General features: G+C 38.0%; 1 protein-coding gene across 4 annotated transcripts in view; it reads right to left on the reverse strand.

Moving 5' to 3' along the window:
- POLK (DNA polymerase kappa) overlaps positions 1 to 14416 on the reverse strand; it is an 81053-nt gene that overhangs the window by 57954 nt on the left and 8683 nt on the right. The window contains exon 1 of one of the 4 annotated variants that reach the window (XM_086323207.1): positions 6862 to 6962. The exons of 2 other annotated variants lie outside the window; for them this stretch is intronic. Coding sequence is in view for 1 of the 2 variants with exons in the window: in XM_086323206.1 (XP_086179332.1) it covers positions 16 to 36 (21 nt within the window). In the remaining variant the exon portion in view is untranslated. Of the gene's footprint in view, positions 1 to 15; positions 117 to 6861; positions 6963 to 14416 lie in introns of those variants that run through there. One more of the 4 variants, XM_086323206.1, reaches the window with a different exon arrangement.

The raw sequence follows: 14416 nt of genomic DNA on the forward strand, positions 1-14416 counted from the left end.
ACTTGGATTACTCACTCTGGGGAAGTCAGCTGCCATGTGAGGCAGTCCTGAGAGGAGCTCCACGTGCGTGAATGTAGAACTAGATCCTTCTCCATCAAGTCTTCAGACAAGACTGGAGTCCTGCACAAGAGTTTGACTTCAACCTCACAAGCCAAAGGTGCTCAGTTAAGCCCAGCCAAGATTCTTGATGCACAGAAACTTGGAGATAGTGAATATATATAGCTTTTAAATACGTAGAGCTTCCCTGATAACTCAGTTTTTGTAAGGAATCCACCTACAACACAGGAGACCCGGTTTGATTCCTGGGTTGGGAAGATCTGCTGGAGAAGAGCTAGGCTACCCACTTCAGTATTTGTGGGCTTTCTTTGTGGTTCAGCTGGTAAAGAATCTGCCCGCAATGCAGGAGACGTGGGTTTGATCCCTGGGTTGGGAAGATCCCCTAGAGAAGGGAATGGCTACCCACTCCAGTATTCAGGCCTTGAGAATTCCATGGATTGTATAATCCATGGGGTCGCCAGGAGTCGGACACACTGAGTGACTTTCACTGCACTTTAATACATACATATATATATATGACTGGTCATGTGTGTATATATATCTGTGTGTGTATATATATGTATATATATATAGAGAGAGAGAGAAAGACGTTACTCTCAAATTCAGTAATTATCTTGTTAATGATTAGTACTGGTCCACAGGCCACATTTTGAGCAGTAGTGCTTTAAAACAGCTGTATAATAAAGATTATTACTGTTTTTTTTTGACCACCCTATGCATCCCATGGAGCCAAAGCGAAACAACGTCCAGTTGTGGATTTGACTGGTGATGGAAGTTAAGAACAATATTGCATAGGAAACTGAATGTTAGGTCTGTGAAACAGGGTAAATTAGAAGTGGTCTCACAGGAGATGGGAAGAGTGAACATCAACATTTTAGGAATCAGTGAACTAAAATGGACCGGAATGGGTGAATTTAACTCAGATGACCATTATATCTACTACTATGGGCAAGAGTTCCATAGAAGAAATGGAGTAGCCCTCATAGTCAATAAGAGTCCAATATGCAGTTCTTGGGTGCAATCTCAAAAATGACAGAACGATCTCTGTTCGTTTCCAAGGCAAACCATTCAATATCACAGTACTCCAAGTCTATGCCCCAACCAGGAACGCTGAAGAAGCTGAAGTTGAACGGTTCTATGAAGACCTACAAGACCTTCTAGAACTAACACCCAAAAAAGATGTCCTCTTCATTATAGGGGACTGAAATGCAAAAGGAGGAAGTCAAGAAACACCTGGAGTAACAGGCAAATTTGGCCTTGGAGTACAGAATGAAGCAGGGCAAAGGCTAACAGAGTTTTGTCAAGAGAATGCACTGGTCATAGCAAACACCCTCTTCCAACAACAAAAGAGACAACTCTACACATGGATATCACCAGATGGTCAATTCAGAAATAAGACTGATTATATTCTTTGCGGCCAAAGATGGAGAAGCTCTCTACAATCAGCAAAACCAAGACCGGGAGCTGACTGTGGCTCACTCAGATCATGAAATCCTTATTGCCAAATTCAGATATATTTTGAAGAAAGTAGGGAAAACCACTAGGTCATTCAAGTATGACCTAAATCAAATCCCTTACGATTATACAGTGGAGGCCACAAATAGATTCAAAGGATTAGATTTGTTAGAGTGCCTAAAGAACCATGCATGGAGGTTCATGACACTGTACAGGAGGCAGTGATCAAGACCATCCCCAAGAAAGAGAAATGTAAAATGGCAAAATGGTTGTCTGAGGAGGCCTTACAAATAGCTGTGAAAAGGAGAGAAGTGAAAGGCAAAGGAGATAATGAAACATATACTCATTTGAATGCAGAGTTCCAAAGAACTCTTTGTGGATCACAATAAACTGGAAAATTCTGAAAGAGATGGGAATACCAGACCACCTGACCTGCCCCTTGAGAAATCTGTATGCAGGTCAGGAAGCAACAGTTAGAACTGGACATGGAACAACAGACTGGTCCCAAATAAGAAAAGGAGTATGTCAAGGCTGTATAGTGTCACCCTGCTTATTTAATGTATATGCAGAGTACATCACAAGAAACGCTGGGCTGGATGAAGCACAAGCTGGAATCCAGATTTCTGGGGAAATATCAATAACCTCAGATATGCAGATGACACCACCCTTATGGCAGAAAGTGAGGAACTAAAGAGCCTCTTGATGAAAGTGAAAGAGGAGAGTAAAAGTTGGCTTTAAGCTCAACATTCAGAACACTAAGATCATGGCTTCTGACCCAATAACTTCATAGCAAATAGATGGGGAAAAAGTGGAAACAGTGTCAGACTTTATTTTGAGGGGCTCCAAAATCACTGCAGATGGTGAATGCAGCCATGAAATTAAAAGACACTTACTCCTTGGTAGGAAAGTTATGACCAACCCAGACAGCATATTAAAAAGCAGAGACATAACTTTGCCACCAAAGATCTGTCTAATCAAGGCTATGGTTTTTCCAGTAGTCACATATAGATGTGGGAGTTGGACTATAAAGAAAGCTGAGTGCCGAAGACTTGATGCTTTTGAACTCTGGTGTTGGAGAAGACTCTTGAGAGTCCGTTGGACTGCGAGGAGATCCAACAAGTTCATCCTAAATGTGATCAGTACTGAGTGTTCATTGGAAGGACTGATGTTGAAGCTGAAACTCCAATACTTTGGTCACCTGATGCGAAGTGCTGAGTCATTTGAAAAGACGCTGATGGTGGGAAAGATTGAAGGCAGGAGGAGAAGGGGACGACAGAGGATGAGATGGTTGGATGGCCTCACCGACTCAATGGACGTGAGTTTGGTTAACTCCGTGAATTGGTGATGGACAGGGAGACCTGGAGTGCCACAGTTCATAGAGTCACAAAGAGTCAGATAGGACTCAGCGAGGGAACTGAACTGAACTGAATTGAAAGAATAGCAGGGAGAGCTTTCATCAGTGACTAATGCAAAGAAATAGAGGAAAACAATAGAATGGGAAAGACTAGAGATCTCTTCAAGAAAATTAGAGATACCAAGGGAAGATTTCATGCAAAGATGGGCACAAAAAAGGAGAGAAATGGTATGGACCTAACAGAAGCAAAAGATATTAAGAAAAGGTTGCAAGAATACAGAAGAACTATACAAGAAAGATCTTCATGACCCAGATAACCATGATGGTGTGATCACTTACCTAGAACCTGACAACCTGGAATGTGAAGTCAAGTGGGCCTTAGGAAGCATCACTATGAACAAAGCTAGTGGAGGTGATGGAATTCCAGTTGAGCTATTTCAAATGCTAAAAGATGATGCTATGAAAGTGGTGCACCGAAAATGCCAGGAAATTTGGAAAACTCAGCAGTGGCCACAGGACTGGAAGACATCAGTTTTCATTCCAATCCCAAAGAAAGGTAATGCCAAAGAATGATCAAACTACCGCACAATTGCACTCATCTCACACGCTAGCAAAGTAATGGTCAAAATTCTGCAAGTTAGGCTTTAACAGTATGTTAACTGTGAACTTACAGATGTTCAAGCTGATTTAGAAAAGGCAGAGGAACCAGAGATCAAATTGCCAACATCCGCTGCATCATCAAAAAAGCAAGAGAGTTCCAGAAAAACATCTGCTTCTGCTTTATTGACTACGCCAATGCCTTTGATTGTATGGATCACAGCAAACTGTGGAAAATTCTTACAAGATGGGAATAGCAGACCACCTGATCTTCCGCCTGAGAAGTCTGTGCAGGTCAGGAAGCAACAGTTAGAACTGGACCTGAAACAACAGAGTGGTTCCAAATCGGGAAAAGAGTACATCAAGATCATATATTGTCATGCTGTTCATTTAACTTATATGCAGAGTACATCATGTGAAATGAGGGCATGGATGAAGCACAAGCTGGAATCACGATTGCCAGGAGAAATATCAATAACCTCAGATATGCAGATGACACCACCCTTACAGCAGAAAGTGAAGAAGAACTAAAAAGCCTCTTGATGAAAGTGAAAGAGGAGAGTCAAAAAGCTGGTTTAAAACAACATTCAAGAAACGAAGTTCATGGCCTCCAGCCCCATCCCTTCATGGCAAATAGATGGGGAGACAATGGAAACAGTGACAAACTTTATATCCTGGACTCCAAAATCACTGCAGATGGTGACTGTAGCCATAAAATTAAAAGGCACTTGCTCCTTGGAAGAAAAGTTATGACCAACCTGCTGCTGCTGCTGCTAAGTCGCTTCAGTCGTGTCCAACTCTGTGCGATCCCAGAGACAGTAGCCCACCAGGTTCCCCCGTCCCTGGGTATCTCCAGGCAAGAATATTGGAGTGGGTTGCCATTTCCTTCTCCAATGCATGAAAGTGAAAAGTGAAAGTGAAGTTGCTCAGTCATGTCTGACTCCTAGCGACCCCATGGACTACAGCCTACTAGGCTCCTCCGTCCTAGACAGCATATTAAAAAGCAGAGAAATTACTTTGCCAACAAATGTCCATCTAATCAAAGCTATGGTTTTTCCAGTAGTCATGTATGGATGTGAGAGTTGGACTATAAAGAAAGCTGAGCACTGAAGAATTGATGCCTTTGAAATGTGGTGTTGGAGAAGACTCTTGAGAGTCCCTTGGACTGCAAGGAGATTCAACCAGTCCATCCTAAAGGACATCAGTCCTGAATATTCATTGGAAGGACTGATGCTGAAGCTGAAACTCCAATACTTTGGCCACCTGATGCAAAGAACTGACTCACTGGAGAAGACCCTGATGCTAGGAAAGATTGAAGGTGGAGGAGAAGGGGGATGACAGAGGATGAGATGGCTGCATGGCATCACTGATTTGATGGACATGAGTTTGAGCAAGCTCAGGGAATCGGTGATGGACAGGAAAGCCTGGCGTGCTGCAGTCCATGGGGTTGCAAATAGTTTGACACAACTGAGTGACTGAACTGAACTGATGCAGCTTGTGGGATATTAGTTCTCCAAGTTCTAACAGCCTGGGAATTCCCCAATTGTTTTCATTGGAATAAAGATGAAAATTGTAAAGATACTAATAACCTGATCAACTAAATAACCAAAATAAAATTCAAGAGGGCAAAATCTGGGTACAGTGATAGGTCATTGAGCCTGTTATTTAATAAATGCATGTTGAATAAATGAATGATATGCAGATTAATAAACAGAAAGTAATAAAATTAATGGTAACAGCTTGTTAAATCTTTTTAAATGCAATAACTGTAAAAGTGTTTTGATCTTACAGTATTTAACACTCATTACCCTATTTAATTTTCATAAGAGATGAGGAAACCAGGGCGCATATTTAGTAAGTACCTTAAAGTTATAGAGATTTGATACTATTTTAGATTTGGCTTCAAAGGTGTCACACTTAACACTATAAACACAAAAAAGGAGAAGTAGAAAATTGTTGAAATTTTAAAAAAGGAAGAGTAGTTGTTTTGCAGACTAATATGGAAGTAACATCAAAGTGGTATGGTTGGTGATGATAATAGTTGTAATACATAAAATACATTACATTTGCTGTAATATTTTAAATGATATTGCAGTCTTGAAAACTCTCTAAAAGCCTAGGAAGTCTTCAATTGAAGAATACGAAATAATGACAAAGAAACTAAAATAAAACTATGAAAATATGATGTTCATTCAAACTTTTCTAAAAACTAGGAAATTTTAAAGAGTATCCTGAAATGTTAGAAACAGTATACAAATAAAAATACATTTGGGGATCAACTGCAGATCTTCCTAGTAATCTGAAGGGCAATTTCTTCAATAATCATAGTAAAATCAATTATCAAAATAAAAAGCCCTATATTTCTCCCTAAAGCAATGCAGAAAATAAAGGGAAAGCATTATTCATAAAAAGATTTTTTTATGAAAATGAGAGTTTCCTAAGTATGGTCTTTGTACAGGTCAAAGTAGCAGTAAAAATGACTTCTCTTTCACAACACTATCAGTGTTTCTTCCGTTTTCAAGGATAGCCAAATTCAGTAAAGTTAAGGGAAAAAATAGAACAGACGAAAATTGAAAATATGAAATTCCATAAGGTTAGCTACATTTTCTAAAAACACATATGAGTATACGATAACTAACATGTTCTAACAACTTACCATATGTTAGGCACCTGCTTAAGAAGCATTCTCTAATTTATTCTTCATGTTTATTCACTAGTTTATATATTATCCCAACAGAGTATATGACAGTAAGATATATAAGGAGAAGGTGTCCAAGCCTGAACTCAATTCCAGATTCTGTCTCCAGAGCCCACATTTTAAATGTGTATGCCAAATATATAAATACTGCCTAAGATGCCAGTAGATTTATTTTACCTCTATTCTTGAAAGATATTTTCATCAGATATAGAACTGAGTTCATTTTCTTTCAGTGAATTTCAGATGTTGCTTCACTGTTTTCTAGTCTCCATTATATCTGTTAAGATCATAATCATTCAAGTTGTTGTTCCTTATATGTGATATGTTCTTTCTTTCTGACTTTCAAGTTTTTCCTCCTAATCTTGGTTTCAACAGTTTGGTCATGATGTGCCTAGACACATACCTTCCTTTAAAGGACAGATCTAGACCAGGTTCCTAAATTCTCCGTGAACACTTCCCTCTCTACTCCTGCTTCCTCTTCATCTGCTCTTTTAAAGAACTGAAGGCTTCCTCTGTTTCTGATATGCAGCACAGCTGTCTTCCTTATCCCCTCCCACCCTTCCCCTGCATTTGCTTTTTTCTCTTTTTCCAAAATATCCCCTTTTGAGAAAGAGAAAACATGCTTCCAAGACTTCAAAAATTCCCAACTCCCCCGCGCCCTGCCAGGAATATGACTTACAAATAGATTTGGATTATGTACCTGTTTAACTGGGTTTCCCAGGTGGTGCTGCGGTAAAGAATCTGCCTGTCAGTGCAGGAGACATGAGATGCAGGTTTGATCCCTAGGTCAGGCAGATCCCCTGGAGAAGAAAATGGCAACCCACTCCGGTATTCTTGCCTGGAAAATTTCATGGACAGTGGAGTCTGGTGGGCCACAGTCCATGGGGTCACAGAGTTGGATACGACTGGGTGACTGAGCACACACACATACATCTGTTTACTATCTGAAATATCAAGTATTATACTTACCTTACTCACAAAATAGTCTGGGTTCTTATTCCATAAAAAAGTACCAACAAAACAAAACAAACTACCAGTAATCCCTAGAAATAAGCAAAGAGAAGGGCTTTGCCTCTGAAATTCACCAGTATTTACTTCATACATCTTTCAACATGTCTGACTGAGGCAAAAGTATTATCCCATGTTGCTTATTGATTCCCTTGAATTCTTGTTGGTTTTTGATAATTTTCTCAGATCATGATACATAAAGTACAGTTCCACTGTGAAATGCTTGCTACAATGGTATATACATGACAGCTATGCTTCTCTTATGTGAAAAACTGAAACATTTTTAGTATTTTAGTTATTTCTAACAAAAATGAACTATTGTGATGTCCCTAAGGTCAAATTTTTATCATATACTTTATACTTGATTTCTAAAAATTACTATAACTTTATTTTTTATTTTAGTTCATGCTGTCTGGCTTATAGGATTTTAGTTCACCCACCACAGATCAAACCCACACCCCTTGCAGTGGAACTGCAGAGTCTTAACTACCAGACTGCTAGGGAAACCCCTACACGATTTTTTTTTAATACATCTATTCTTACACTTTCTCCATCTAGTTTTTAAAAGTGAAAAAATTCCACTGGATTGGGAAAAGAGAAATGAACCTGTAATATATTAAGATATACTTTGATACTTAAGGTGTGTCTGTCATTTGGCCAAGACATTATCTTGGAATGAATTACAATGGCTAACCTTCTGCCTGAAATTGGAGAAGGAAATACAAAAAAGTTTTAACTTTTTCACCTGAGACAGGAAAGGAAACAGAAACTAGTTCAGGTTTGGTTATGAAATAAAAGTAAGGAATGTGGTTATATTAACCCTTGGTATACCACAAAGACTATTAGACTCAATTTTAGTTTTTGAGTTTTTTTTTCTTTGAGCAACTTTATTATAGGAATTGACATTTCAAATCTTATTCCTTTTTAGGAATCTTCCAAGGAACAAAAACAGATTTACACTTTTAAAAATAATTTATTTGTCTGCACAGGGTCTCAGTAGCAACATGCAGGCTCTAGTTCCCTGACCGGGGATCAAACCTAGGCCCCCTGCATTGGCAGTGCAGAGTCTTAGCCACTGGACAACCAGGAAAGTCTCAAACTTACTTTTTTAAAATCAGAATAAAATTCACCCTATTTTGAGATTTCTTTATGGATCTATTTGAATCTTTCACAAATTGAAGATACATTATGGTGATCTCTATAAATTGAAGATATACCATAAAATATCTTAGGGATCTTATTTTTCCTATATTTTGTTATTTTATCATCCTGTGAATTAATCATTAATAATCAATTATTTTAAAAATTATATGGAAATGGAATGGAATCATCTAGAAAGATGATCTAGTAGTGAAATAAATTATCACTATTACATCATTCTTTAGTTTTCTTACTGTGTTGCCCATAGTATTATGTCTTTGAATGTAAGTATAAAAGAAGCATAGAGACATTTTTCAGGGTTTGTTGTTGTTTTTGGTGGTTTTCAATAAACATAGTTGAGAGTTCTAAATTTTTCACTTTCTACCCATACAGGCAAAAAGAGGAAATTTGACAGAGGAGTTTCACAATTATCAGACAACTCTAAAAATAAACGTAAAGAGACTAATAGTATTATAGACCATAGTGATGGTGAAATTCATATTATAAGCAAAATCTCAGGCTATGAAATTTCAGATGATTCACATAGATATATTTTATCAAACTCAAAAATCAATGAGTGAACAATGCACTTTTAAGAATAAAAAGCAAATGTGGCATTTCCACCCAGTTTGTCATTTAACATGGAGGCCTTCATCACAGGGTATTTTGCAAGAATAATTTGGAACATCCCATTTTGTTAACAGGATGTATGACAGTGTTCTTTCATCCTTTATGATGTTTGTGCACTAAAAGTTACTTAATATAATTTGTAAGTGTACAAATGCTTAATGTAGATATTACACAAAGGAAATAGGAAGTGATGGTGAAGAAATTAAAATTTTATTGGCCTTCATTCTAACTGGTGTTTATAAACATAAAATTGAAAATGTTTCACAATTATGAAGGAAAGAGAATGGTTGCTTTTTTAAAAACTAGATTATGAATGTCAGTGTTTGTAATGTCATTGCATTTGGATGATACAAATGCAAGATAAAAGCCAGAAGTAATGATATACTAGAAGCTACTATTAAAGATGCATATGAAATCTGGGATCTTTATTTTAAAAATGGATAGTTCCAGGACCACACATAAAAGTCAGTGAGCAACTAGTTACTTTCAAAGGACATGACCTATTTCAGGAAAATATGAAATAAAAACTTGAGTTTACTATGTGTTATTATAATTTCTAGTAATGTTGTTGTTCTCTATCCCTTTATTGTTACTTCTCAAGATTACTCCTAAATTACTCCAACAACAACAAAAAAATATATATAACATGATGATAAATGCCAATGACTACTTTTCATGACATAAAACTTAGATCAATATATAACTCCTTTACCAACATTAGACAAAAGGATGATTGCAACAGGCTCTGCTGCTGCTGCTGCTGCTGCTAAGTCGTGTCAGTTGTGTCCGACTCTGTGCAACCCCATAGACCGAAGCCCACCAGGCTCCCCTGTCCCTGGGATTATATAACTCCTTTATCAATATTAGACAAAAGGATGATTGCAACAGGCTCTAGAGATCACTTAAATTATTTATGGGTAATTAGAACACAGCCTGGCTAGCAAATACACGCCTTTAGTTATTAGTCAGAAAAAAAATTGTAAACTGGCTTTATTATATGTTGTTGCACCCTAAAAACATATGTGGGTGAATTTTCTTTTAAGAAAATTGTCGAACTAAAGAAAAACCATGCAACGTACCTAGAAAGTAATCTGGCTCTAACAAATGCTTAAATGTTTAATAATATTGATCACAGCTGTTGTTTGTCTAAATAAAGTTGGCCCTCTGTATCTGAAGTTTCCACATCTGGGGATTCAACCAACCGATGGATCCAGGTTGGCTGACTACGCAGATGTGGAATGCAGATAGGGCAGGCCAACTCTTTTGTTGTTCAGTTGCTCAGTCATGTCTGACTCTTCGCAACCCCATGGACTGTAGAATGTCAGGCTTCCCTGTCCTTTACCATCTCCTGGAACTTGCTTAAACTCATGTCCATAAAGTTGGTGATCCCATCCAACCATCTCATCCTCTGTCATCCCCTTCTCCTCCCGCCTTCAATCTTTCCCATCTTCAGTGTCTTTTCAAATGAGTCAGTTCTTCACATCAGGTGGCCAAAGTATTGGAGCTTCAGCTTCAACAGGAGTCCTTCCAATGAATATTCAGGACCAATTTCCTTTAGGACTGAGTAGTTTGACTCCTTGCAGTCCAAGGGTCTCTCAAGAGTCTTCCCCAACACCATAGTTCAAAAACATCAATTCTTCGGTACTCAGCCTTCCTTGGAGAAGGAAATGGCAACCCACTCCAGTGTTCTTGCCTGGAGAATCCCAGGGACGGGGGAGCCTGGTGGGCTGTCGTCTCTGGGGTCGCACAGAGTCGACACGACTGAAGCGACTTAGCAGCAGCAGCAGCAGCAGACACGACTGAAGCGACTTAGCAGCAGCAGCAGCAGCCTTCCTTATGGTCCAACTCTCACATCCATACATGACTACTGGAGAAACCACAGCTTTGACTAGATGGACCTTTGTTGGCAAAGTAATGTCTCTGCTTTTTAGTACGTTGTCTAGGTTGGTCATAGCTTTTCTTCCAAGGAGCAGGCGTCTTTTAATTTCATGGCTGCAGTCACCATCTGCAGTGATTTTGGAGCCTAAGAAATAAAGTCTGTCACTGTTTCCCCATCTATTTGCCATGAAGTGATGGGGCTGGAGGCCATGAACTTCATTTTTTGAATGTTGTTTTAAGCCAGCTTTTTCACTCTCTTCTTTCACTTTCACCAAGAGGCTCTTCAGTTCCTCTTTGCTTTCTGCCATAAGGGTGGTATCATCTGCATATCTCAGATTATTGATATTTCACCTGGAAATCTTAATTCCACCTTGTGTTTCATCCAGCCTGGCATTTCGCATGATGTACTCTGCCAACTATACCATGCCATGATTATACAAAGGATTTTAGCATCCATAGATTTTGGTATCTTTGCGATCCTGGAAACAAATCCAACGCCCAAAGGATATAGAGACAACTGTGTATGTATAAAAAGTACATAGTATAAGCCTATGAGGTTCAAAAATCTGGGCTAGACTATTCGCTAGCTAGGACTTTGGGCAATTTATTTATTTGAACTTTAATTTCTTTATATGTAAAATAAGGATAATGTGTATGTTGCAGGGTTTTTGTGAAAAATGAATACTAAATGTGATAAACCTAAAACAATGCCTACACTGAGTAGATCCTAACAAATGATACTTCTTCCTTACAAAAAACTATGATGCTATTTGGTTCTTTAGTCCCTCATTAAGTTTAACTGTGCTTAGTGATTTTTCTCCTGGTCTTTGTTAATTGCAATCCCTACAATTTCCCTTCAATCATTAACCAACTAAACTTATTCCATTCATCCATATACACTGATCACTTACTATGTGACAGGCAATTTTAAAGCTCTCCATGCTCTTTAATAATAATGTGACTGTTAAAACCATAACAACAGTTTTATTACTTATTTTTGTCTATATTTCTAAATAGTCTTAGTATTACTGTCTGTATCCTTAGACACATTTCTGTATGCTAGAATAACGGGTCTATGAAAGTGTGGTATGTATCTCATTTTTACAGCACCCTAATTAGGGTCCCCATATAGCAAGTTCTTAACAAATACTTTAAATGAAGATGAAGGTAAACTGTATCACCATAACAACATGTGTATTTCATAATGATAATTTTCAGTTTATGTGACTAAGGAAAAGAGGATCTGAAATTACAGTAAAAGTGAAACAATGAAAGGGCTGGGAAGAAAAATAGAAAGCAAACACATTGACAAAATAATTATCATGAGGATTCTATCAATACTTAAGAATATAATGCTTTATGTAGTATGGCTTTAATACATTACCAAAAGAATTTCTCGATGTAATGAAAAGAGGCTACAAGACTCAAAAGCTTGGGGAGAAAAACAGAAGGAAAAAATATATATGCAGAGACTAGACAGCAATATTCCTATTTATCTATTATAGATGTATGCTATGCTATGCTAAGTCGCTTCAGTAGTGTCCGACTCTGTGCGACCCCATAGACGGCAGCCCACCAGGCTCCCCCGTCCCTGGGATTCTCCAGGCAAGAACACTGGAGTGGGTTGCCATTTCCTTCTCCAATGCATGAAAAAGAAGAGTGAAAGTGAAGTCACTCAGTCATGTCTGACTCTTCGTGACCCCATGGACTGCAGCCTACCAGGCTCCTCTGTCCATGGATTTTCCAGGCAAGAGTACTGGAGTGGGGTGCCATTGCCTTCTCTGATAGATGTATACTACATACTTATTTTTCACTTTCTAAAATTTTTTTTAATTGAAGCATAATTGCTTTACAATGTTGTGCTGGTATCTATCATACATCAATATGAATCAGCCATAGGTATGCATATGTTCCCCTGCTATTAAACATCCAACCCCACCCCACTACTCTTAGGTCATCACAGAGCACCATGTTGAGCTCTCTGCGCTATAGGGTAAATTCCAACTGGCTCTCTCTTTTACATAAGGTCATATCGATGCTTCATGCTACGCTCTCAGTTCAGCCCACCCGCTCCTTTCCCTGCTGTGTCCATAAGTCTGTTCTCTCTGTCTGGGTCTCTCACTGCTGCCCTGCAAACAAGTTCACTGGTACCTTTTTCTAAATTCCATATATATGTCTTAATATATGATATTTGTTTTTCTCTTTCTGACTTATTCACTCTGTATAAGAGGCTCTAGGATAATCTACTTCACTAGAACTGACTCAAGTTCATTCTCTCATTTCTTTTTATGGCTAAGTAATTTTCATTGTATACATGTAACACAACTTCTTTATCTATTTATCTGTTGGGGGGCATTTAAGTTGCTTCCATCTCCTGGCTAGTATAAACAGAACTGCAGTGAACCCTGGAGTATATGTGTATTTTAGAATTGAGGTTTTTCTCAGGACATATGCTACAAGCACTACTTTTAAGACTAAAGGATTTTTTTAGTGTTATAGTGAGACCTATTAAATACCAACTACTTCTGATACATTTTTAACCCTACAAAACCAAACATATAAACAAAAGTTAATGAAATACAATTTTAATTTTATTCAACAGTAAGAAAGAATATTTCTGCTTGGAACATGCCTGGCTTGGCTCTAAGGGTGGCCTACATGTTCTTTGAAATTCTTTTTCTGAAATCAGTCTTATTGATGAATGTTAGAACTTTCCATGGGATATGACATATTCCTAAGCAGCTGTATGCAATGTATTACCAACAGGTACCTTTCCCTTACTCAAATAAAGTTGTTCTTGGAGAGTTACATGGTAAAATATCAACATATAAGTGAGTCTAAGATATATATGCAAGTAACCTTAAGAATCAGAGTAACAGGTGAGTCCTAGCAGTATGAGCATAATAACAATAATTGATGTCAATAAAACAAGTCTTTCAATCCAAATGGACTGTGGGTAGTTAGAACAAAGAAAAAGAAAGTAAGTAAGGTAAATATTGACAATGCCTAGTTAGATAGCCATCATATCATCATAACATGGAAAACCCAAGTAAGTGGTCCTAATCATTTAGAATCATAATTGAGGAAAATAAAAATATGAGACAGGGATATAGTAAAAGGACATCAAGTCTATATTTGAAACCAAGAAATGAAGAGCAGTTGCAGGGCCTGGAAAAATGGTGAGACTATTTAGGGACTCTTGAGAAAAAGAATCAAAGTAAGTGGGAAAACGAATCTAAGTAAGTAATTAAGAATAGGTAGAGCATAATCCCTATACCCATGAATCAATTAAAATAGGATGGAAGGCATGTTATGAAGGTTCTATTATAGCTCATTTTCCTCCTAGCTTCTATTTCTCACTGACTCCCTCCTCTGCTTTTCCCATAACTTCTGCCAATGACTATAGAGGAGGAACAGAAGAGGAAAAATAATAGCAGACAATAGCAATGCACAACACATATAAACAACAGTAATACAAAGGAAGGGGTGGAATGAAGAGAAAGAAAATAGTGCCAGCGTACACAGGAAGGAGAGAAATTCTGCAGCTGTCTGGCTGTGAGGACCATTCACATATAAAGAATGCACATAAATTCATCAGA

The sequence above is a fragment of the Bos grunniens genome, chromosome 10 (genome assembly GCF_055505025.1).
Source record: "Bos grunniens cultivar Pamir isolate PY7600 chromosome 10, Bosgru_T2T1.0, whole genome shotgun sequence".
NCBI classification, from domain to species: Eukaryota; Metazoa; Chordata; class Mammalia; order Artiodactyla; family Bovidae; genus Bos; species Bos grunniens.